At 41.7% G+C, this 26,006-nt stretch overlaps 1 protein-coding gene across 1 annotated transcript in view; it reads left to right on the top strand.

Annotated features, from left to right (window-relative positions):
- The first annotated feature begins 5,828 nt into the window (after positions 1-5,828).
- LOC141987705 (histone-arginine methyltransferase CARM1-like) overlaps positions 5,829-26,006 on the top strand; it is a 136,335-nt gene continuing 116,157 nt past the window's right edge. The window contains exon 1 of the mRNA XM_074953304.1: positions 5,829-6,214. Within this exon, the coding sequence (XP_074809405.1) occupies positions 5,881-6,214 (334 nt within the window). The 5' untranslated portion in view covers positions 5,829-5,880. The remainder of the gene's footprint in view (positions 6,215-26,006) is intronic.

Raw genomic sequence — 26,006 nt, 5'->3', positions numbered from 1 at the left:
TTCACCCAAGAAAGCCAAACCCATGAGTGCATCTGAACAAGATAATGTGCTATTTTCATCCCCAGTCAGCAGGCCCACATTCCATCAATGAAAGACTAGTGTGGCATAGCCCACTCCCCATTCTCTCAACCACAGCTCTTCAGACAAACTTCAGGAACATGCAGAACAGATATGTTCACCCACAGCCCTCAAGGCTCAGCATGGGACCAAATAGCCAGACTTATCCCCACTGTCAGACTCCTCAAGGATAAGTGAATGCTGTGGCTATCCATATTCACCAACTAGCTCTGTGATGTGTATCTGCAACACTCTAATATACCAAAGCTATTGGTGATTTACCCTCAAAGCTTTTAAAGTCCCTATCCCTCTCATAGCAGGGAAATATTTAATAGTTTTGAAGTTAGTCAGCTAATATATCAGGTATGAAAAAGAGTTTTGTATAATATTAGTGCTAAAATAATGTCAGTACCTTGCAAAAGGCATTGTTCCCTACTTGCAGTGAGGTAGAATGTGTGCATATGAAAAGCCCTAACTAATTTATTTAAAATTTTAATTTCTGGTTATAGCAGGCGCGGTAGATTACTCTCTATCTTTATCTCTGTTTAGGAAGTTTATGAAGAAGCCTATTAACTTGATAGTGCATTTCCTGGAATTTAATGATATTTACATGGTTTTAAACTTTTGTAATAACATCTAGTTGCTGTGGTGATAGTCACACAATAAGGCTTTAGTCCTGCCAAAACTTACACATGCTCAACTTACAGGGACTGATGGTCTTTCATCTATAGTATTCTATAAGATTGTGTAAAATGTGTAAATAAAATGTCAGAGGGTTTTCATATTGTGGGTGTTTCCCCGTGTATTTTATATGCACTGACAATAGAGAGCTAGATCTAGCCTTTGTTATAAACTCTCTTAATTGCAGAATATGTAAAATTATTTTGTTTCTGTATTGTGTTGTGGCCACAGTTGATTCAGGGACATAAGAATCTTACTGAGGAAGCACTCATTTAGGGTTATAATCCTTGGACCAACCTAGGGTTTTGATTTTCGTTTGCAGATTTAGCCAGTACAACAACAGATGTGGTAGTCAAAAGATAATGCTTTACACAGAAGCCTGAAGAATTCAGTCTTACAAGAGAAATGATAGCTTGTTCAACCATTTGCCATGGTAGTACCTGTTATCGGCTAGAACTTAAGTGTAGCCATTCCTGTATCACACTTAGTGATGCTGCATAGTTGTAGTTTCCAGTTCAGAAAGATGATGCCCCCTACTTCTGTGGACATTTGTATTTGATAATGCTAGTCCTAGCTTTCTTGGTTTTCCACAAAAAGTGTTTGATACTTTGAACCAATTTTGTAATAGGGAGGACTTGTCAGGGCAAAAGTAGCCTTAGAAATATGTTCATCTTCATCAAACGAACATGGCCCCATAATTACTGCAGCTAGTTTTATTGTAACTTGGGGCAAATACCAATTTAATAAAATAAACTCTTTAACAGACATGGGACCCTAAAGTTCTTTACCTACTATCAGTGGAAACAGAATTATGAGCATCACTAGTTATGGAATTCATCCCACTAGGGAGGTAATAACTGCACAATTCATGACGAAGAAGCCAAATGCACATGATGAAGATGTTTATCCTTGAATGAGATTGATTTCACATCCCACAGATGCTAGTTATTATTTCTCCTCTTCCAGACAAATATAGAAATAATAAACAGGTATGGCTCAGTGAAATGGTTTCAGAATGTATAATATGCAGGAGCATCATTATATTCTCTGGGCTTGCAAGTTTAGTCCACAACTCAATGCGTTTTCACTTCCTTCACACATTCAAGGCAGACAGGCATACTACCTATGATATGGCTGAATTTTTTTACGGTTAATCCAAGCACCTTTATCTGTTTTCCAAATGCCCCAGTCCTATTGTACCTCATTCTGAGGTCCCTTGTCTCATTCTGGAACATTCTCCTTCTTAGACTCTCCCAGTAATTCTCCTAATAACCCCCTTGGGTGACAACCTATCTGACAAAACTGCAAAGGCCAAAAGAAAAATAAATCAAGGTAACTCTTATGACCAGGCAATTTAATTCAGGCTCTCCAGATTTTGTAGCCTAACTTTCCAGAACTTTGCCATCTGTGGTGGTCTCTGAAATAGTAAAAAAACCACCAGCCTCTTAATCTTCTGGTGAAGGACAATCTTCAGTGGGTTTACGATCAGTTGACCAGCTGGAAAAAGCTATTAATAAGGACAGTTACTACTGGGTTTCTCTATTGTCCTTCTTTCCTCCTTTCTCTCAGACCTGTTAGCCAAAGCATTTGTAGAGACTACAGCCCTACCTCCAATTGTAGTAAAGGGGAAAAGGGTTAGTCAAATCTTCCAGTGTCCTACTAGTCAAGGTCAAATTACCTACTGTTGCTGAAATTCCCAGTAACACTGTTCCCTTAGATGTATGGGCCTCACTTGAAGGACCTAATCTAGAAGGGCATTAAAACATTAGACTCTGAGTTGTCTGTTAACTCTCTCTCTCTCTCTCTCTCTCTGGTAACCGCCAATAAAATGGATTTGAAGGATTCAGATTTCTTGGATAACAACTGTCTCCACAGTTGAAGTCCCAGATCAGCCCTGCTATTTTTCCTTGGGGGACCTGCTGATTCTATGCAGGAAAGTTACCACGGTTCTAAAGTTTTATCCCACCTTCTCCTTCAGGCGGTCCTGTAGCGTTTCTTATTAACTGTGAGCAGAATAGGCCTGATGATGTTTTACCTCTCTACCCAGCACTCCAAAAATTAAATACCGTAATCTATGCAGCCCTAAATTTTGGCAAATTACATAAATTTCCTGCTGATTAAGTTAAACTCAGGTCTGAAGCCCCTAAAATGGATTCTGCAATGGGCAACTGTTTGCAGAGTAATTCCCTACCAGTTGGAGGTAATGCCATGAAAAAAGTCCCTCCAGGTCTGAGATATTCACCTTGAAATTTTAGTAGCAACCTCAGAGTAAAGAACTATAAAAGCAAAGACACCTGAGCGAGACAAATTGGGAACTATATCAAGAGAAAATATGCTTAAGTGGAACTTGGGTTGTGCATAGGCCTCATGCTGGCTTCTGCACAACAGGGGGAATTTACCCACTATGTTCCATTCCCTTAAACCTAAGTTGTTGCCACTATGAATGCAGCTGTTACCAGAACATCCATCTTTTGCAAAATGAGCTACCCTTGCCTATATTAATTAGCAACCTGATTGTCCATGTAGTATGTTCATTTAATTAGCATTGTAGAAAGAATTAACATTTAGAAGCGTAGGAATTGTGATACCTGAAAAAGCCAGTAAACCAGGAAGAAGAAAAATACAATAGATCCTGGAAACCCTGCAATGGTATACTGTAGTACCATAGGGGAAAAGGGGGGATTTTCTTGCTGATTTGATGCGATATTCATCTTATATCCTGAAAAGGAGGATTGATTGCCTTGTCGTTTTTATGCTAACTAATATAATTGCTCATATGTATTCAAGTTTCAATGAAAATACATACCATCCTCATTGCTTAAATTAACCATTTTAACAGTTAATCTCCACAGACCCCATCTTGTTTGCTTTTAATTCAGTAGTTGCTGTGGTTAACAGGGAAGGAGGAGTTAAAAACAGAAAACAATTCTATTTTAAACTGTTAATTTACTTTTTAAAGTTTACAGTTTACCTTCAATAATAAAATCATAAATCATTTTTGTCCTATGATGCAATCCCTGCACTTAACTTTTACAGCAAAAATGTTTCACTAATAATGTCCTTACACTTTTCTCTTGCCAAGACTGAAAAGTGCTCAATGAAAACTTTGCTCTTACAGCAAAATAGTGACATCTCCTGGTCACCACTCTGGCTACATTGATTAGTTCTCTGAAAACAAGGAGGATAAAGGAGAAACACCAGGGAAGAAAATGACTGAATTATTTGGATTTTAGTAAATAATTTGATACATTTTTATCTTACTAAATCACTCTCTCAAAATCATTTAAAATAAGCTTGGATATGAACACTTGAGAATTACCTGAATGATAAAATAATTATTAATGTTTTTAAAAATTAGTTTTGAGTGTATGATTTTAGGCCCCAGTGCTGCAAATTAGGCATACTGTTAACTTTCACATATTATTAACTTGCATTTAAGTAGGCCCATTGAAGCGAATGGGGTGGCTTGGGTGCATAACCATACTCATGTCTGATCCATGTAGCAATTTTGGTGCCTAAGTCCCCATGCAATCGATGAAACTCCCCCTTGGCTGCTGCCTAACCCTGTAGGCACCTAAACTCAGTAGGTGCCTATGTTTTAGACACTGGGAGGTGATCTAACCACAGTTTTATGGGATATTCTGATGTGGGGCTCCCTCAGCATCTCGTATTGAAACTGTTCCATTGTGGATCAATAATGAAATAGTGTTTGGAGCAGGGGGCCTGGACTCAGTGTCTCCTACCTCCTGCCCTAACTACTGGATTAGAGAGTCATTCTCACTCTGTAACCCAATGACTGTTCCACTGTGGCTAAATACTTACATAGTCATTGGGGCAGAGAGAGAGAGAGAGAGAGAGAATGACTCTAGTTCAGTGGTTAGGACACCCACATAGATAGCAGTGTTGCACATGTGATTTTCTAGGCATTTCTTTGCTCAGGATTGCAGCGCTTGAGGATATGCCTATACTGCAAAAAAGACCTGCAGCACCAAGTCTCAGAGACTGGATCAACATACTCCAGCTCACACTACAGAGCTAAAAATAGCAATGGAGATATATTTGGGCCGGGCTGGAACCTAGGGCTATGAAACTCAGCAAGTGGGAGTGGGTCTCAGAGCCTGGGCTCCAGCCCAAGCCCTACTGTCTAAACTGCTAGCCCAAGTCAGCTGACCCAGGCTCTGAGACTGGCTGCCACAGGTCTCTTTTTGCAGTGTAGATGCACTCTAAATCCCTTTATGGATCCCAACCCTAAGAGCTGACACGATTGGGACCTCGGTGGGTATCAAATGTTTTACTATATTCCAAATAAGGTTCTTTTCTTCTTCTTCTTTCCTACTTCTCAGCGGACACAGGGCAAACAGGCTCCATGCTGAAGGCCCAGTTTTTACACTGCCAGGAGAGAGAATTTTTGAGTGTCTTGGCTAGCTTCACAACCATTCTGAAAAGCACAAAAATGAAGTCCAGAATACAATTTAAAAAACAGGGATTAGTATGGACACTGCTGCTTTAAACCAATTCCACCCCCACTTAGGGTGACCAGATGTCCTGATTTTATAGGGACAGTCCCAATATTTGGGGCTTTTTCTTATATAGGCTCCTATTACCCCCCTCCTGATTTTTCACACTTGCTGTCTGGTCAGCCTACCCCCACTGCTCTTTTATCTCCCCAAAATGTGAAAAGCTGGGGTCAGGGAACCTTACTCCCAGATGTTTTGCCATTTTCAAATTCCCCCTTTTAGAATGTGACCTGTGACCTTGATTGACACCCAGCTCTGAGTGCCTCCCCTCGCTCAGCTTCTGGGCAAACTGCTGCAGTCGGAGCGTGGGCCCTATAGAGGGGGAAAGGGGGGGGGTTAAACGTTTCACCGCACAGCCCTGCCCTAGGAGGCTGCATTGAGCCAGGCCTCGCAGTGCCCCTCCGGGGAGGGGTTGCTCACGTGAGCCAGGCTGCCCGGAGCGCCCCGGGGGAAGCCGTAGCTGCCCTCCAGTCCGCGGGTGTAGCCACGCCGGTGGCCGGGAGATGTCACTGTTTCGCTGCAAGCGCCGAGATGTCGCCGAACACGGCTCACCCCAAGCGGCGGGGGGGGGACGGCTAGTGGCGGAGCCGGCTTTGTAGAGGGAGGGGAGAATGCTGCGTTGCCAATGCCAGAAAGAGCCGGGAGGTGTCTCAAATGTGGGACTTGTTTATCAGTGAAACCTGCCCGCCGCCTCTCCCTTTCCCTCGGCTCCCTTACGCGCTGCGCTGGGCCGGGGAAGCAGCAGGAGCAGCCGCAGCCGCCTGAGCTCCGCGGCTGGGCGGCGGCAGGGATCATGGCCGCCCCTCAGCAGCCCCAGCCCCTGCAGTACAGCGTGAGGCTGCTGCTGGTGAGCGAGGAGCAGCTGCGGGGGGGGCTGCAGCTTGCCAGCCCCAACCAGGGCGCGCTCCAGCTGGCGCTGCAGCCGGGCGAGGAGGATGCAGACGTGACTGTGACAGACGGTGAAGTATTGAGCAGGCGCGGTTGTGAGGCTGCGTGGGTGGGTGGGTGGCTGGCTGGTTGTCGGGGCTGCTCCTGACAGGGCAGCGCATGGGGGGCGCCCGGCTTGCTGTTGAAAGCTGTTTTCCATCCTTTCCCCCCGGCGAGCAGGGTCCCGCTTGCCCCGGGGCTGGCCCCTCCAGAGGCCGGGCTTGCTGTGCATGAGGGACGGGACTGAGGAAGGCTCCCCTGGGGGCGTGTGCGCGGACGGGGCCACTCAGCGCAGCCCGGCTTCATTTGCGCGACGTGGGAATCCCTCCCCGCCTGGCAGCACAACTTGTTGCAGTGTGTGTGTGTCTAGACTCACCCCGAGGCCGAGAACCGATGTACTGGAGCAGGAGGGACCGGGGGCGGGGGAGTGAGTGTGGCCACCTGATTTTCATGTTCAGTTGCAGGACAGAAGTTTCTTCCTGCGTAGTCAGTAGTTGCTTTGTCCGCAGTGCACTGAGCCCCTTCCTGAGTCGGTGACTCCATGCAGCATTCTCGGCTTGGGGTGCTGTCTAGCAGGGACTGAATGGAGGTGAGCGTGGCTTAGCGCAGTGGTTCTCAAACTTCTGTACTGGTGACCCGTTTCACACAGCAAGCTTCTGAGTGCAACCCCCCTCCCCCTATAAATTAAAAACACTTAAATATATTTAACACCATTATAAGTGCTGGAGGCAAAGCAGGGTTTGGGATGGAGGCTGACAGCTCACAACCCCCGCATGTAGTAACCTTGTGACCCCGTGAGGGGTCCCGACCCCTGGCTGAGCAGCTGGTGAAGACACTGCGTTTTGTCAGCTTTTCCGGCAGGGCTGTTCGTTTATTCTGTGTACCTCCTATCTTTGGGGGTCCCTCGTTGCTCCTGCAGTACAAGTAATAAATAACAATACTGTGGTGATGAGCGCAGTAGCAACGTTTAGATAGACACGCTGCAGCTGGTCAGCTGGTGTGTCTCCATTTGTTTGTACAACACCAAACCCTGCGGATAATAGTGGAGTAAATGGTATTTCACAATGTCCTATGAAATAATGGATTAGATACAGGTTCTTACTGTGACTTTAGTGAAAACACAGCTGCCATTATGTGCTTGTGAGTAGCACACAGGACCTTTTGATATCAACTAATTTTATGGAGGAAAAGTATTGGCCAGAATGTCAGGGCTGTTCCCCCTACATTTTTATTTTTTATTTTAAGTGTGTGCTATGGGATTTTTAACATTAACCAGACATAGATAGAAGAGGCCTTTGTTTAATATCCTTGAAAGAGAAGCTCTTGATTCCTCCCTAGACAGGAGAGTAAAAGCAATGAAATTGAAGGGGCATGGGGGCAAACCATTTCCTAGATGCATTAATTTGACTCTGTGTTTATGTTAACGCTTAAAACTTCTCACACACTGGTTTCCTGTGTTTGCCTTGCAGCATTACAACCAGACTATGTATCAAAGCCATGTCCAACCACTGTTAGCTGTGGGGTTCAATTAGTCTCATAAATAAAATCCAAGAAAATACTTCCCCTTTTCCAGACACTGTGAATGGCAAGGATCAGCCCTCCAATCCACTGACAATCATCATCCATTAAATATACTGGATTTTATTTTTCTACCAGCATTTAGATATTTGAATTGGAAAAGGATCATGTGACCCAACAGAAAACTTGAAAAATACAATGAAGACTTTGTTTTTATCAAATCTAGGTTTTTAAACAGTCTTTGAAGTCCATAACAAATCCCAAACCCTTTTATGCTGCTTTGGTTTCTCTGCTGCTGAGCCAATTCACAGAATTGAGGCCTGATCCTCCCAGCCAGCCTTTACTCACCAAAGGCAGTTCCTTAATCATGCAAGTATTTGACTTCGGTGAGGACTACTCATGTGAATACAGGATCAGGCTCCAGTTTATTAAGGGCTCAATTATGGCTTTTGGACACTGACTAGCATTGGGGGCAGTACCATCCTTGGCAAAAGAGGGGAATACATCCAGAACTGTAGCTCTTTAGGGGGCAGCATGCTTCCACATCTGCCTCACCTCTTGCACATTCACATAGCACCCTAAGCACTGTCAGACCAGGTGTGAGGTGAGATTCTTTTTAGAGCCATATGGCAGTTTTATCATTTGCTGCTTGAGCAGTTACTATATTATGAGAGAGATTCAGATTGTAAACTCTTCTCTTATATGCCTTATTTTAGCCCCCTGTGACTTTGGCTGTTAGAATTGATTTGGGCTGAAAGTTGTCACATTTACTTTAAAAGATAAGGAGGACTTTTCTGTGAAGGCTGAATAAAATTGGTCATATGTGCCTTCTCTTTAAGATATAAGTTATTTTAAAAGAAATTATGCCGACTTGAAATCTTGACATGTTTCTTAGTGTCTCTGTAGCTCAAAAATGACTTCTAACCCTTCAAACTTTCTGTGTGACTAAATTTTCTTCCAAAATTGTGCAAAGGCTATGTTTAGGGGAAAAGTTGTAATTCAGCAAACTTATTAATATTTGTTGTAATGATTATTGTGTATGAGTACTTTGCCCTCTGGTGGATGGTTGCAGCTTAGAGCAAATATTAAGGTTCCTCCTCTACTTAACCAAGGTAAAAGGCTTTCTCTTAGCTTAAAGAGTAGCAGACTGGTTTTTCTGGTGCTTAAGAACCAAGGTTCAGTTCTGGTCTTTGCAGACTTGCGTGGTTTGTCTATTAATTGTAGGCTTTATTTGTAGCAATGGCTTCATTGCAGAATGGCACACTATTTTTTTTCTCCAAAGTGTGAAGGAAAATTGGTTACCCTTCTTTGAGCTACAGATGATTAAAAATGACTGTCAATATGGAGGCACTCTGTAGCAGCAGATCGGTAGTTATAATGGAGCCCTGATTTCCAACATAAGCCCTGTCCTCATGTCCAGTTATTCAATTCTATATGGGTTCTTCTACCATGCTCACCATCTTATCCGAATGCTTTCCAGTAGTGCATTAAGCATCATGACAACTTCTGTCATGTGTTTGTTCTCTAATCCTTTCCCTCAGTGGAGGAGTGGGTGCACAGTGGAGTGTTTTGGAATTTTTTTATAATACACACACACACACACGTTACTATATGTTTATGCTTGAGAAGGCAACGCTGAAGACATGTACCCCACAAGTTCATTTGGAAACTTGCCTGGTTTCCTGCCAGATCGCCTGGAGGGCTGCTGTGGAGCCCAGACTTCCAGGGTCTGTGGCTGCAGGGCAGCCCCGCTATGCCAAAACTTTCAGGAACCTGGGGATTGGCTCCCAGATCTGTAGCAGGGAGCCTGGAAGTCCTGGGATAGGCTCCTAAGGAGCATAATTATTATCAGAAATGCCACGTGTTGGTGTTCCTGAAACAAAAGGTTTTCTGAATTTCCAGTTCATGGAAAATTTTGAAATATCAAAATTTCCTGTGAACCAGAAATCCCAAGTTTTGGCTAGTTCTAATGGTGAATCAATATGTAATACATACTGTGAACACGTTGACTCTCTTCTCTCTAGTGTGGTAATTAGATAATGTGCTATCTTGCTGTGATGAACAGGTGTGTGGCCTGTATTTATAGAGTGGATTGGATGTAGGTGAACATGTAGACTGTCCAGAAGGGGACAGACTTGATGACTCTTATTCAAAGGGTGAATATTGGGATTTCTAGCCGTTATAGGGAAAGTGGATGTAGCAGATTGACTTTTTGCTTATGGCTGGGATGGTGGGGTGGGGAAAAGGTATTGCTTCTGAAATGTACATGGAAAATAAGGTCTGACCTATTTTAGTCTTTAAACCATGGGGGGTAGGTGAATGGGGATGCTCAAATCTCTGGTCTTTATATGGATAGTAACAAGCAAGATAAATTCTTGAATATTTGTGAAGTGCTTAGGTATTATGATGATGGGGCCACATAAGAACATAAAGATGATGTCGTCTCTGGCTAATTATGGGAGACTGAACGTACAGGTGGTGTGTGGTTGCGTGTGGGCCGTATGTTGTGGTTGGTAGTTTGCCAGAGTTTGTAGTCCTTATGGTAATGTAGGATGGGTAGCTGGGTGGCAATGTGTGTCTGGTGTTTTAGGCTGAGAGTAGAGAGGTATATGGAGGTGGAGTTAAGATTGTTTTTTAGAATATGTGATTTGACATTTTACAATAGTACAGTGTATGAACTATATGAGTGATTTTGAATATTTTAGTACTGCCTACCTCAGGTGCTCAAAAATCATGAGTGACTTAAAATCATGAAGTTATTTTTTAATCATAAATGTTGGATTCCCCTCCCCTTTCAGTTTTCTGAGACTTTAGGATTCACTCACTTCATGATCAGCTTTTTTCCATAACCATGAGGGGTAGAAATGTTTTTAAATAAATGAAAGCTGAGATTCTCATGCAATTTCTGGATTGCAGCCTCTGGAGATATCTCCAGAATCACAAGATTTATGATAAAATCACAAGAATTGGCAACATTTAATATTTCTCTACCCACCCTTAAATGTTTATTTCCATGCTTCAGGACTTGTAGGATTTGGTGGGGGTGTTCCCCCGGAACACTCCTTGATATACAAAGAAATAGCAACCTTAAATTTAAGCCAGCAAAGTTTTGAACATTCTAAAGCAAATTTTTAATGAGACTAGAGAGTGCTTTTTTATAGTGTCACAATATTGTTGTCAAGCTATTTAAAATAAGAAAGAGAACATGATTGTTTTGGTTTAGAAGCAAACTACATAGTTCAAAAAGCAAAGTGAAGACTATGCAGCCATGTACTTCCAAAATTTGACTCATTTAAAATCTTGCATCCTTCTCTTATCCAACTACTGCAATCTATTATTTTGTGGAGGTGTGCGGAATCAATACTTAACTGCTATGAAAGACCACTAGCCAGTACTTTTATGAGATCAAGGTTTTATACTTTTTAAAAATCACTCTGATTGCATTGTAATAATTAAAATAAGCTTTAATGCTTACACTGCAAAAATACAGTGTAAAATTTCAGAAGCTGGATATTTAAATTTCTTTTCCTTCCCTACTGATTTTGTTGTGCCTTATACAAATGTTTCATTTTTATCTTTTACAAATACAACTAACATTAACTTGCACACTTCATAGGTGGGTTCATACTTCAAGATGCCGAGCACTCTGGCGAAGTGTTGAGCGCCTTCAACTCCCACTGACTTTAATGGAGTTGAGTGTGTTGTGCACTTTGTAGGATTGAGCCCCGAGCGTCTTCATGACAAAACAGCTCTGAATAGGATTTGTGAGAGAACTGGTGCTGCATTATTTCTGTATCAAAGTGGAGGGAATGAGTGGAAGTGAATGATACATCAGCTGTTCCCCAGATGAATTCATTTTGATTTTTGTTACCACAATGGGAAATAAAATTCTTACAATTTTAGGGCTGTTTTTGTAACAAAAAGTTAAAGGCTGTGAACTAGGGTAACTTAAATCATATTACATTTTCTGGCTTTATAGAATGTATAGGAAAATGCAGAAGTGCTGGCTAGCAAATATATTTAATTATATTTGAAATACACGTAAGAATGGTAGCCTAAATAGGTTAATGGTGGAAATAGTTTTATTCACAGGACCTGCACTGCACAATGTATAGGAGCCAAAAGTGAACTGGATGACGAGGCTTGTTTGTTGCGACCAGTAAGAAAAAAAATTCCTCTACTGAACACTGCTGCTTTTCTTTTTTCTCCCTGACAGTAGTTACACTTAAACTATCCTATTTTACTCAAAACAGACATCCAAATTCAGAGACTGGTGGCCTCATGATAGTCAAAATTCACGTCTGGAATTAGTATGCATTTTGTTCTTTGCATATTTTTTGAGTTTTGGGGGGAGGAGAAACAGAAAGTTGGGAAGAGAGGAGACTTGAGGATAACTGAAAATATATTTCTGTTCTATTGTTTGTTAGTGTGAGTTGACTTACACAAGCTAACTTTTTAATTTTTTTTAGCTTTTTATTATTTTTAAAAGTATTGGCATCTGAGAGTGGTCTTGAATTACAAGACAATCAATAGAACATTAACCAAAAAGGAAATCACCAAGGGAAGTGCATTAGGCCAATCAAAAACTTATTCACAGCTCCACATAAACATTACATAGGATAAATTCCACAGCAAATATATTTCAATCAAAGACATAGTTTGAAGTCTAATGCTCTGTTGATTTGCTTTAATTCAGAAATCAGGAAGTTAAGCATTTATAGTGATTTCCAAAACCACAGTCTTTCCTCCACGTGCTAGTTCCACAGTTAAGATTTCAGAAGTAAGTTGTGGGAACAAAAATTGGTACTCCATCATAAAAAGAAGGAGATATCTAAAAAGAGATATCTAAGTATCATGATTAGTACTAAGTTTTGCTGCATAAAAAACTTGCATGTTGAGCAGTCAGGTTTTACAAATTCTTCACTTGAAAATTGAAACCTTAGTCTTACAGAACTGGGTCTTAAATTTGGAAATTATTAAGCCTTTTTTTCCCTTTTGATTATTTTTATTTAAAATGCAACTTCTGAGAATATTGAAAATAATGTGTAGGGTTCTGGAGATGTCCCTGCTCTACATACCCATCTCTCTCAAAATAGTTTGAACAGAGACAAATTAAAAATCCTTTGGCTAACTCAGGATTAAATTTTTCATCCAACAGTTTTTCAAATAATTTGAGCATTGAGGTAAAAAGATTATTTTTAGTACTTTTTTTTTTAAAAGCCTATTGGTTATAGACTGCAGACACTGGACTTTTTTCCAGGGCTTTCAATCTCAGAAGCAACATAACATTGTCTGGTACTAATGTTTTCAATAACATTTTTAAATACAGCATAATTTGATATCTTAAATCGGGGTGGCCAGCATGAGAAGGAGCCAGAATTTACCAATGTACATTGCCAAAGAGCCACAGTAATACGTCAAAAGAAAAAGAGTACTTGTGGCACCTTAGAGACTAACACATTTATTTGAGCATAAGCTTTCGTGAGCTACAGCTCACTTCATCGGATGCATTCAGACTAACACGGCTGCTACTCTGAAACCTGTCATTATGCAAGGCACTGAATTTAGCCATATGGAGTGGAAATCTATCAACTTCATGAAAAAACTCATACAGTCCACTGAATGTATCCGATGAAGTGAGCTGTAGCTCACGAAAGCTTATGCTCAAATAAATTTGTTGGTCTCTAAGGTGCCACAAGTACTCCTTTTCTTTTTGCGAATACAGACTAACACGGCTGCTACTCTGAAACCAGTAATACGTCAGCAGCCCCCCTCCCCCCCCATCAGTCCCCTCCCCCCGGCTCCCAGCGCCTCCCATCCACCGGCAGCCCCATCTCTTCCCTCCCCGCACCTCCCAATCAGCTGTTTTGTGGCCTGCAGGAGGCTCTGGGGTGGGAGGGGAGGGGAGGGGAGGATGAGGAGCAAGGGCATGGCAGGCTCAGGTGAGGGAGCGAAAAGGGGTCGAGTGGGGGCCGGGCCTGTGGCAGAGCCAGGGGTTGAGCAGTGAGCACCCCCCGGCACATAGGAAAGTTGGCGCCTGTAACTCCAGCTCCGGAGTGGGTGCCTATACAAGGAGCCGCATATTAACATCTGAAGAGCTGCATGTGGCTCCAGAGCCACAGGTTGGCCACCCAGTCTTAAGTGTTCCCTTTGTTCTACTGAAGTTTCCAAATTCTGAATCTTTGGAGCAATAGTATCCAGCTTTGATCCATTTTCTTAATAAGGTGATATAAATTGTTTAAGGTATTCTACTCATCTGCAGGGGTTTGGTCTTCTGCCCACAAAAGTAGATGGTAAAACTCACACTGACTTCAATAGTGCATGATCGGCTCCCAGTTATGAGAGACGCCAAACCTATAAACCAGATAAACGAGGGTGGAAAGGTGGAGGAAGTGTGTGTGGGGAGGCAGTACTATCTCACAGGCTATATTGACTTTAAAGAAGTTTCTCACCACCTCAGCCAGTGTTGATACCTGTCTTATTGATTTCAAGAGCCAAAAGAGTTAAAGGTGTTGTAAATCTTTTCACTGTCCAATGACTTTTTCAATGTCACAATTTTTTTTCTGGAGGCCCTGCTTCACTCAGTTTTTTGGCAAACACCCAAAAGCACTTATTCTAAAGTTAGAAGGTTATTGATTGAAATGCAAGAAAGCAGAACAAGCAAGAACTTTGAAACTGAAATTGAGTAATTATGCAAAATGAATGTAATTACAACCAATTTAAAGTCTTTCTTCTTTTGGAGGCAAAATATTAGTTTTTTATTTTACTAACAACCTTTCCTTGATGAAAAGGAAAGAGAGTAAAAGTAGGTTTCAGAGTAACAGCCGTGTTAGTCTGTATTCGCAAAAAGAAAAGGAGTACTTGTGGCACTTAGAGACTAACCAATTTATTTGAGCATGAGCTTTCGTGAGCTACAGCTCACTTCATCGGATGCATACTGTGGAAACTGCAGAAGACATTATATACACAGAGACCATGAAACAATACCTCCTCCCACCCCACTCTCCTGCTGGTAATAGCTTATCTAAAGTGATCATCAAGTTGGGCCATTTCCAGCACAAATCCAGGTTTTCTCACCCTCCGCCCCCCCCCCCCCCACAAACTCACTCTCAATTCATGATGTGTGAAAGATATTTACTTTTCCAGCTTTTAACAGACAGGCACAAGGTGAAGAAGAGAGGGGATAGAAAAGATGGTTGGGAGAGGGGGTTTAAATAAGGCTTTTGTTCATGTTCTTGGAAAACTGGTCAGTCATGAATGGATGCTTTAGTCTGGCATGTTGGCCACAACACCTGTCGCTCTGGACCCTGGCTCACATTCCAGTCAGGAATGTTATTTGGTTGGCCACCTTCTTCTCAGACAAAGCAGGGCTGGATGGCCCATCTCATCTTGCTGTGCTGACAAATGCAGTGCAGTTAATTTTAGGATTCAGTGAAAAGCTGAGAGAGAGTGAAAGAGAGGATAGAAGGAAGAATGGTTGGGCAGAAAGTACCACAATTATGTATCCTTACTGATGGGCTGAGGACAGGATATCATGATGATATGATGACTTTCAGGACTCACGGCCTGGTGAAGAATAAAGTTTCTTAAACAAGAGCAAGGCTTGGTGTTCTTCTTCTCGGAAAGAAAATCATTTAGTCTGGTCTGTTCCTTCTGTCTTGGGATCGAGGAACATAAGATGAGAGTTTTTTAAAGTCTTCTTGGAAGAACCCCTGCAAAGGGGAGTGGGTTGAAAAATGGGCAGCATAGTTCATCTCATTGTTTCATTCAACCAATTTAACTCACTTGCGTAGGTAACAAACTTGGCATAGGTAACTTTGTTCCCATTATTTTTTTATTTATTAAATTCAACCTCACAGTCCTTGAGCTACGGCAGCTAGACCTTTTACTTGGACTAATTTTAATTTCTCTGGGGTTTTTTTTTTGCACCTGTTTAATAACATTCACGATTAAAAACACTTGACTTACTTTTTATAGTTAGTTCCCAAGCAGGCAAAATTATAGGCCCAGTTGTTAGAACATATCTTAGACCAGATCCTTAGCTGGTGTACAACTGGCAATACTAAGTAAAGATGGCAAGTATGTGATATGCCGGAAACATGGAAAATATATAGGATTCCTACCCCTCATTATAATCCTTGGCACAAGAGTGCTAACTACTGTAATTTGCAGTAGTGAATTTTTTGAGATCTGAAACTAGTTTGAGACAACCAACTCGTTTTTCGTAGGCTGCTAAACACTAATCCAAAATGATTTTCAGGCAATACTGACCTGAGCTGGATACAAGCAGTTAATCTTGAGGGGCCACAGTTCATACTCTGTTACCAGTCCCCTGGGCCATTCATTTCCCCACATCAGATACTTTTTGCTTTGATGAACGGCAGTATTATTTTACTTCCCCCAAGTAGATACTTAGATTGTTTAATCTCCTGATAAGTTTTAAAACATATAAAACTTACAATTTAGTTGTAAACTGAACCAATTTATCAAATTTGGAAATCTGTATTAGGCACTGAAAAGTAGTTATACATCTGTTCTAGTGCTGTAAATACACATGCATTGGCTTTATTAGCAACAATGGTCTGCCCAAGTATAGTAGTTGCAAACAGTTCTAAGCAGCAAAGCTGTTGTAGCGTCTTATCTACTTTTTATGCCATGCAAATCCTCCTTTTTCTTAGTGAGGACAAATAGTTGCTCCTGAAGACTAAGAAAATCATAAAGATGGTACTTTGGGAGTATAATTCAGGCCCTCCCTGGTACTCTGGATGTATGGAGGTTTATAATTGCTCTTTTCCTTGTCTTTCAGAAGTGTCACTGAAGCATAGAGGATTTCTTGGAGGGATTAAACAAATAATTTTAAATTATCACACCTATTTTAGAGTATTACTTTTTTTCTTTTCTTTTTTCAAGGGGAAACTGCAGGTCCTTTCCATCAGGCAGCTCTTGAAATAGAGCAGATTAGTCTGTTTGAAGGAACCATTAGTATGGCTGAATGTGATGCAAATAAAAACAGGAATCTTGAGATTTTCCTGTAGCTGTTCTGTTTCATAGTCCCATGCCTCCTAATGAGAACAGATCATAACTCAAGACTTTTCAATAACTAAATTCTGAAAATGTATTTCCTTTATTTTTCACATGGGCCAAGCTCTGGTTGTCACCTGCATAGGTTTGAAGCATATCTGGAATAACATTTGTTTTTATAGTAACCACAGTATTAATGATATGTGACCTTTATGTAATCATAAGTGATCATATTCTCAATTTGAAAAACCTTAACGTAGATACCATTAATTCATTCTTAAGTTCAACAATGAGTAGTGTTAAAATGGAATGCTCTAGATGGTGTGCTTTACATAACCATACCAAGCATGGTCCAAGTAGCCAGGACCACCAGATATAGCTCACAACTGGAGTAGTAAATCTCACATATTCTCCTTGATTAGACTGTGAGTGCACAATAGATACTCAACTTTTTCTTGTGTTGTCTGTACTGTTTCCTGCTTGAACAACACAGCCAGAAGAATAACAAATACTGGCATGGTATGTATCTTAATATAAATCGTCAGGCTTTTCCATTTACAAAAAGAAAAGTCCTAAATCAGATAAACAACTCTTTTTTTAATTTTTTAGTGGGAAATAAGTGAGAACTAGTTAAATCTTTACTGATAAAGCCATAAAGACAATATTGGTGATGATCCACAATTATGGGGAATAGAGCTGTGAAAAATCTAGTGCCCCTATAATGCCTTTAGAGTCAAAAGGCTAACTATAAACATTTCTAGCTTTCCACCCTGATCAGCAGTCCCCATAGAATTGCCATACAAGAAAAGTGAACATGCACCCGGCTGTGGGGTTATCAATTAATGGTTATCCAGAAACAGCGAGCACTCTTCTTTCTCCTTTCTTTCAAACATAGTGGATATAGTGACTGCATTATTTCTTTGAGTGGTAAAAAAACAATGTCACTGGTCAAGGGTCGATGTCAATGCTAGTTTCATTTCCTGTGTTCAGATTTAGGCCCGTACTGAGGAAAGCACCTAGAGCACACACTTTATTTTTTTAAGCATTTCTTTAAGTGTTTTCCTGGATAGGGTTACTTTGCTGAAGAAAGGCCTTGGTTTCCTCATTTAATACAGGTTCTGAATGACAGAGTAAATTTCACCATTTATATACCTTCACCCCAAGGAGGGGGAGAGAGCGCCTGGGCCACAGTCATACCACACCTTTCTCCTCCACCCTCTACCACAACACAGGCCACCTGGGTTGGCTGAACCTGGTGAGGGGCAATGAGCTGCAGCCTTCTAAGGGTGGAGCAATGGGTTTAACCCTCTTGTACCTGGGAGTTCTGAGCAGCTGTGTGCTGTTCCAATGTCAGCTGCAGTTTGAGGTCAATTTGATCTTCAGTGCTGCATGGTAGTCTTGCACTGAGTATTTGTATTTGTCAGAATGAACAAGACACTCGAACAGTTAAAATGGAAGAGCAAAACTGGTTGACTTTGTTTCTGCAGTGACTTTCTCAGTGGTTTGCTTGTATCTTTGCTGCTGCTTTTCTTTATCAGTGCTGATAAAATACCTGTGAATAGACGCTAGCTCTTTGGTTTCTGAATAGCATAATACTTAGCCCGGGTCTACACTGGGGTGGGGGATCGATCTAAGTTACTCAACTTCAGCTACGTGAATAACGTAGCTGAAGTCGACCTACTTAGATCAACTTACCGTGATGTCTTCACCGCAGTGAGTCGACTGCTGCCGCTCCCCTGTCAACTCCGCCTGCACCTCTCGTGGAGCTGAAATACAGGAGTAGACGGGAGAGTGCTCGGGGGTCGATTTATCATGTCTAGACTAGATGTGATAAATTGATCCCCGCTGGATCGATTGCTGCCCACCGATCCGGCGGGTAGTGTAGACATACCCTTAGTTACTGTAAAGAGGAACTGATGAAGAGTAGAGTGTCTCAGTGCTTTACTGTGAGTGTGTGATTTCCTCCGCCTTTTCCCCCTCCCCCATGCTCCACACCCGCTCACATCCATCTTGGTTACAGACTGAAGTTTAAGTATGTAGGGCAGACCATAGTAACAGCATCCCCTTAGTATGTTACTTACAAGTAACAAGTCTCCGGGACCAGATGGTATTCACTCAAGAGTTCTGCAAGAACTCAAATGTGAAATTGCGGAACTATTAACTATGGTTTGTAACCTGTCCTTTACATCAGCTACTGTACCCAATGACTGGAAGATAGCTAATGTAACGCCAATATTTAAGAAGGGCTCTAGAGGTGATCCTGGCAATTACAGACCGGTAAGTCTAACATCAATTCCGGGCAAATTAGTTGAAACAATAGTAAAGAATAAAATTGTCAGACATATAGAAGAACATAAAATTGTTGCTCAAAGTCAACATGGTTTCTGTAAAGGGAAATCATGTCTTACTAATCTATTAGAGTTCTTTAAAGGGGTCAACAAACGTGGACAAGGGGGATCCAGTGGACGTAGTGTACTTAGATTTCCAGAAAGCCTTTGACAAGGTCCCTCATGAAAGGCTCTTACGTAAATTAAGTTGTCATGGGATAAGAGGGAAGATCCTTTCATGGATTGGGAACTGGTTAAAAGACAAGGAACAAAGGGTAGGAATAAATGGTAAATTTTCAGAATGGAGAGCGGTAACTAGTGGTGTGCCCCAAGGGTCAGTCCTAGGACCAATCCTATTCAATTTATTTACAAATAATCTGGAGAAAGGGGTAAACAGCGAGGTGGCAAAGTTTGCAGATGATACTAAACTGCTCAAGATAGTTAAGAGCAAAGCAGACTGTGAAGAAGTTCAAAAAGATCTCACAAAACTAGGTGATTGGGCAACAAAATGGCAAATGAAATTTAATGTGGATAAATGTAAAGTAATGCACATTGGAAAAAATAACCCCAATTATACATACAATACGATGGGGCCTAATTTAGCTACAACTAATCAGGAGAAAGATCTTGGATTCATCCTGGATAGTTCTCTGAAGACGTCCACGCAGTGTGCAGCGGCAGTCAAAAAAGCAAACAGGATGTAGGTTCACTCCCTCTAGGGCACCTGGCATTGGCCACTGTCGGTAGACAGGATACTGGGCTGGATGGACCTTTGGTCTGACCCAGTATGGCCATTCTTATGTTCTTATGTGTTTGCCTCAGTGTCCTGAGGCAATGTTTACACTGCAAAAATAAATAAGTAAGGCCTGTGGCAGCAAGTCTGAGCCCAGATCAACTGACTCAGGCTCACAGGCTCATGCTATGGGGGCTAAAACTACAGTGTAGATATTTGTGCTTGGGCTGGAGCCCAGATTCAAACCCAGTGAGGAGAGAGGGTCTCAGAGCCCGAGCTCCAGCCCAAGCCTCTACACTGCTCCTTTTAGCCCTGTAGTACAACCCCCACAAGCCCGCGTCAGGTGGCCTGGGCTCTGTGACTTGGTGCCAGGGATTTTTGTTGTTGTTGTCAGTGTAGACCTACCTTGATTGTCCAAAACGATGCTCTCTGATTAGCCTTTTTGATGAGTGGGACGTTGTTTTTATTGAAAAATTGTGTAACTTAAAAGACTGAGGTAAACTACCTGGGGTTTTGACACATTTTCATGGACTGAGACTCTCTCATTAAGAGAAGCAGATTTCAAGCTAATGGTTCTCCAGATTTGGACATACAGGCAAGTAAAAATGGGGGATGTTCAATGAGCCCAAGATTGTTAATTATTAACCCTTCAGAATATATATACATGAATCAGAGGTGTAAATAGATACGATAGGACAGTTGATATAACAGTTTGCAGACGTTATTCATAATGAACCTCCAGGTAACTAGACTGGATTCTGGATAGGCTTTTGCTGTTTTTTAGGATGTCCCAAACATATCTTATGTGCTGTAGATTTTTATACTGCACGCATCACCAAGGTATATTATTTTCACCCTAATCCAATAAGGATGTCTCCGTGGTTAGGGTGGTAACCTGGGATTTGGGAGACCCAGGTTCAGTTCCTTGCTGTGCTATAAACTTCCTGTGTGACATTGGACCGGATGTCCCCCATATCTCCATTCCTCATCTGTTAGATGGGGGAATAGCGCTTTCTTTCCTCATATGTGTGTTGTGAGGATACATACATAAAAGATATTGAGATGTTCAGATACTACAGTAATGAGGGCCATATAAGTTCACTAGACAGACTAGCCCCTGGGTTGGTGCACAATGGTCTGGGTGGGCCCAAGATTCCTAAAGATTGCTTGAAGCATCAGGATGAAGACTGAAGTCCACTCCTCAAGTACAGTGGAGCTGCTTATGGCAGGGGAAAAGCTTGTCTGTGCGGGAGCCATATCTTTCTTTGGAGCTGCTCCTAGGTGGAATAACTCCTGCACACACTAGCTTTGATCAAAATAGCAGTGTAGCCATGGCAGCACAGTCTCTTGCAAGACCACAGGTACACATTCAGGCAGCTAGCCTGGGCGCTTGCCGGCACTGCTGCAGCTATGCTGTTTTGGTTTTGTTTTTTTTTTTTCTTCTTTTAGCATGCTAGCTCGATCAAAGCTTAGTGTGTATACACCTACCTGAGCTGGAAATTGCACCTCTAGCAGCAGTATAGTTGTACTCTAAGACCCTTCTCAAGCATCCTCACTTTGCAATCCCAATGCTTGCTGCACTTCTCAGTCAATAACAGAGCCCAGTAGCAGGCATCAAATAAATTAAACGAAAGCGCTCCTCACGCTTATTTCTCACTGGGTGGGGGGAGAAAGAGAGAGAGAATCATATGTAACAACTGGTAGTCATGCAACTTGGTGTCCTGCTGGAAGGGACCAGGCTACTATGGTGATGAGGGTGATAATAAGGGCCTGAATAGAATATGGGTAAAAGTGTCTCCGAGCTGCTGGTGGGACAGTTGTCCACACCCTTATTGACTGGCTTTTAAACTCCCAACTAATTATTAAATATAGATGTACAATCCTCTACAGATTTTTTCTCCATTTTTACCAAATTATTGAATACGAATATACACCCAATCCCAGTTTGCCCTGTCCCACCTTCTTCCCCTCACAACCAACAGCTGTCCATTCCTCACTGCTTCCCTCTTCTCACTCCACTGATCCTTCCCGCTCCATCACCTCGCCTTCCCTTGGTAAAGTACAGTAGTCCAGGGCTCGCTGCTGACTATGTGAATGACAGGCTGGGGGAATCACCATTTTCTAGTTATTTATCGGATATTGATATAAAACTCCCTTCAGATTCCCCCTTTTCTCTCATATTATGAATATCAATATAAAATCCACTCAGAGCATGTTGCTTATTTCTAATATTATCAAATAATCAGGTTTTGCTGCCTTTTTTCCCAGTTCTAAAATATTAACATACAGTCTCCTAATATTTGGCTCAATTTTCTTTCTAATTATCTATCATTGTCTTAATATCCTCTCTGATTTTTTCCCCATCATATAAAGTCTCATATTAGCCCATTTCTATCTGTTTCTAGAATAGTGATATAAAATCCTCTCAGATTTTGCCCCTTTGCTTATAATTGGACCTCAAAATGTTCCACTTCCCTAATTATCCTTTTTTATCCCCCTCACCTCAGATTCTCCCTTTTTTATTTTGATATCAGTTTTTAATAATTAATCTCCTCAGATTTTGTTGTTTTCCATGTAGTTACCAAGTAGTGATATGAAATCCTCTTAGATTTGGTGGGTTTCACATGTTCTTTAATTTCAGCAACATCTTTCTAGGAAGGAAATTATTTTCCTGAGTCTTTGTCCATATAGGAGGTTGTAGGAAGAAAGCAGGGGGTTGACTCCCCAATCATCAAGTTTCCTCCTCATGTCTGAGTGTGAAATTGCTCCAATGGATATAAAGGATAAAACAAACTACCAAGGTAAGTGGTGGAATCTCCATTTCTTAATGTCTTCAAGACTGGGTGCCTTTCTGGAAGATATGCTTTAGTCAAACAAGTTATTGGGCACTCAATACAGGTGAAAGTCTATGGTCTGCGTTACACAGGAGGTCAGACCAGATGATCTAATTAACCTTTCCGGTCTTTAATATGTATGAAAATGACCACTTCCAAAACAGTCCCACTGCACCTCCTCCTATGTATTCCTCTAGAAATTAATGTGCTGGAGTTTGAAATAGTAGCAACAGTTTGAAAGTGCAGCTTGATTGGCTCTGGTGCTATTTCTGAAAGTACAGCTTCCTAGGAATAATGTTAGATTCAGTTTCTTGGCGTGCCTGAACGTACACATGTGCTCTAGGCTGGCCTCGGGTTGTGTGTGCGCGTGCGCGATGATGATACCAACCCATTTCTAAACTTCAGCTCTAAATGTGGTCTCTGGTTTACCGATGGCATCAAACTCCTCAAGCCTAAAAAAATGTTAGGAAGCAAACAGACTGAAAATCCCTCTTCTCAATAATAAATATCACTATTAACAAACTGTTTTGCTGAGTTATGGTTAAGGCTTCAAATTAATCATGGGTATTTATGGTATAAGTCATGGACAGGTTACGAGCAAGAAACAAAAAATCGCAGCCTGTGACCTGTCCATGACTTATACCATAAATACCCCTGATTGAATCTTAGGGTGGGAGGTACTGCCGGGAGGGAAGCCCTTGGCACCAACTGCCGGAGGGGAGCCCCAGGGGTCCACAGCAACCAGTGCGGGGGGAGCCCAGGCACATCCACTGCCACTCCGGCTGCTGCTGTGGGGGGAACCCCGGTGGGGCCAGCAGCTGGCCTTGGGGTCAGCCACACTGGCCACTGCAGAAGTCATGGAGGTCACAGGAAGTCACAAAATCCATGACTTCTGCGACCTCTGTCACAAACACGGAGCCCTAGTTATGATACTACTAGGCTCGGTCACAGTTGTGGCAGCCTGGTTTGAGTTAACGTCTCTCTCTGGCATTTATATAATTTATGTAATGTACCATCAAGATTCTCTTGTGCATATTTTGTTTTATCTATTCTTTTTATGCTCCATAGTATGAGTGCCTGTTCCACCCTTTTTTTTTTTTTTTTAATTGCAACAGCATTGATGTACTCCAACCAAAGCTGAGGCAAATTCAGGATCAGTCCCTGCCCTAAAAATTTGCAAGCTAACTATACAAGACAGACAAAGAATAGGGGAAAGGAAGAAGTATAATTCCAATTTTACAGATGGGGAAGGTGAAGCACAGAGAGCAGGGGAATCAGGAAAATTGAACTAAGTTTTCTAAAAATAGTGTGAAAGTAAGAGTGTAGACTATGTTTAGCTTCTTAACTATGTAGACAAGGAATAACTTATCCCTGAAATAGATGTGTGCTTGGGTTTTTTTGTTTTGTTTTATTGTTTGTTGTAGGGGAATATGTTTATGTTGCTGAATTTGCCAAATTTCAAGCACAGAGGAAAATAATGGATAGATACAGAAACATGTGACAGTCTGATTCAGGGCCCATTGAAGTTAATGGAAAGACTCCCATGGACTTCAGTGGGTTTTGGATCAGCCCTGCAAGAGCCTGTTTTGTCTACTCTATACCACCTAAGGCAGGGGTGGCCAACCTGTGGCTCCAGAGCCACATGCAGCTCTTCAGAAGTTAATATGCGGCTCCTTGTGTAGGCACCGACTCGGGCTGGAGCGCAAGTGCCAACTTTCCAATGTGCCAGGGGGTGCTCACTGCTCAACCCCTGGCTCTGCCACAGGCCTGGCCCCCACTCCACCCCTTCCTGCCCCCTCTCCTGAGCCTGCCATGCCCTCGCTCCTCCCCTCTCCCCCCCAGAGCCTCCTGCACTCCACAAAACAGCTGATCGGGAGGTGCGGGGAAGGCGCTGATCAGTGGGGCTGCCAGTGGGTCGGAGGAGCTGGGAGTGGGGAGCTGATGCGGGGCTACTGATGTATTACTGTGGCTCTTTGGCAATGTACATTGGTAAATTCTGGCTCCTTCTCAGGCTCAGGTTGGCCACCCCTGACCTAAGGGGTCAAATATCATATAAGCAACAAAATGTAAACTTGGCATGGGTTAGGGCAACTTTTGACAACTCAGTTTTGCTGCACTGGACAATGCTTCCTTTTGTTCATTTGCAGCCCTGTTGTCAGTTTTGGTGCAAATGTATGCCATGAAGTCACTGCTGTTTTTATTTTATTTATTTACTGCAAATTGTTATATTAATATTCCTTTTTAAATGTAAATATTTTAATGCTGTAATCCAGCCAAGGGAAATTCCACACCCGCACCCCACCCCTCACAAGCAAGGGCAGGAGTATCCTTAAAAGGTTTTACCATACAAACATCAGTCCAACTTAAGAGAGCACTATCAACTTGAAATTTAGACCAAAAAAAAAACAAAAAAACACAGAGAGAGAGAGAGTTCCAAGTGGTCCCTCTACCAGTTTTTGTGATTTTTATGATCACTTTTTCCTGTTTTTTTAAAATGTTTTTTTCTCTTTTGTTTCTCCGTAAAACAACTCTGACTGTAGTGGAAACAGTGAAATTGTCTATGTTCAAAATGCTGTCAAATCATAAAATAAATGAACTTAAAAAAAACCCCTCCCTCTCTTAGTCTTTCACTTGGTATTAATTTTGGGTGTTATCTGTACCTAAAGTAGTTAAATTTTCTTCAAGTGGAAGTGTGAGTTTTTTAAGTTGACGGTATCACTTTATATTTATTTAAATAAATCCAATAAGCAGCCCCGTCACAGTCATAGTTACCTGATCCTGCAAACATGTATGAGTAATTTTGCTCATATGAGTAGCCCCATTTATTTCAGTTGGGGAGTACTCATGTGTGTAAACTGAGTAATGTGTTACTCCTACATATGGTTCTAGGATCAGGTTCTTTTTGTCCAAAAACAAATAATCATGGATGTTTGTTTAATAATAGGTAATTGGAAAGTGAATCATGCAAGTTGAGATCATGATGGTGTGACCACTTCGGTGCCAATTGCTTTTATGCCAAACATTTCTGGCAACTAAGAAGTGTATTCCAGAGAGAAGCCTTCCATTCATCTCATATTGTCAGATGTATGGAATGTTCCAAATCTGAAATGGAATTGTTTGAATGTGTTTCCAGAATTGTAGCAGAAATCCATTATTGGGAAACTTTATTTTTGTTGTTTGTAGCTCAGGTTATGTGTTCAGCTAGCTAATTAGAAAGATGAAGAGTATATTTGGCACATCATGCATGATAGGCATTTCTGAATCACATACAGTAATATCTGTGAGCTGGGGTAAAGGACTTTGAATTTGAGGCTAGATGTTACAATACTTCTAATGTTATTTGAAAACGAAAAGAGGGACTGATATAAAATGATGGACCAGATCCTTAACT

Source organism: Natator depressus, chromosome 5 (genome assembly GCF_965152275.1).
Source record: "Natator depressus isolate rNatDep1 chromosome 5, rNatDep2.hap1, whole genome shotgun sequence".
Classification (NCBI taxonomy): Eukaryota; Metazoa; Chordata; order Testudines; family Cheloniidae; genus Natator; species Natator depressus.
This window is presented reverse-complemented; position numbering and strand designations above follow the sequence as displayed.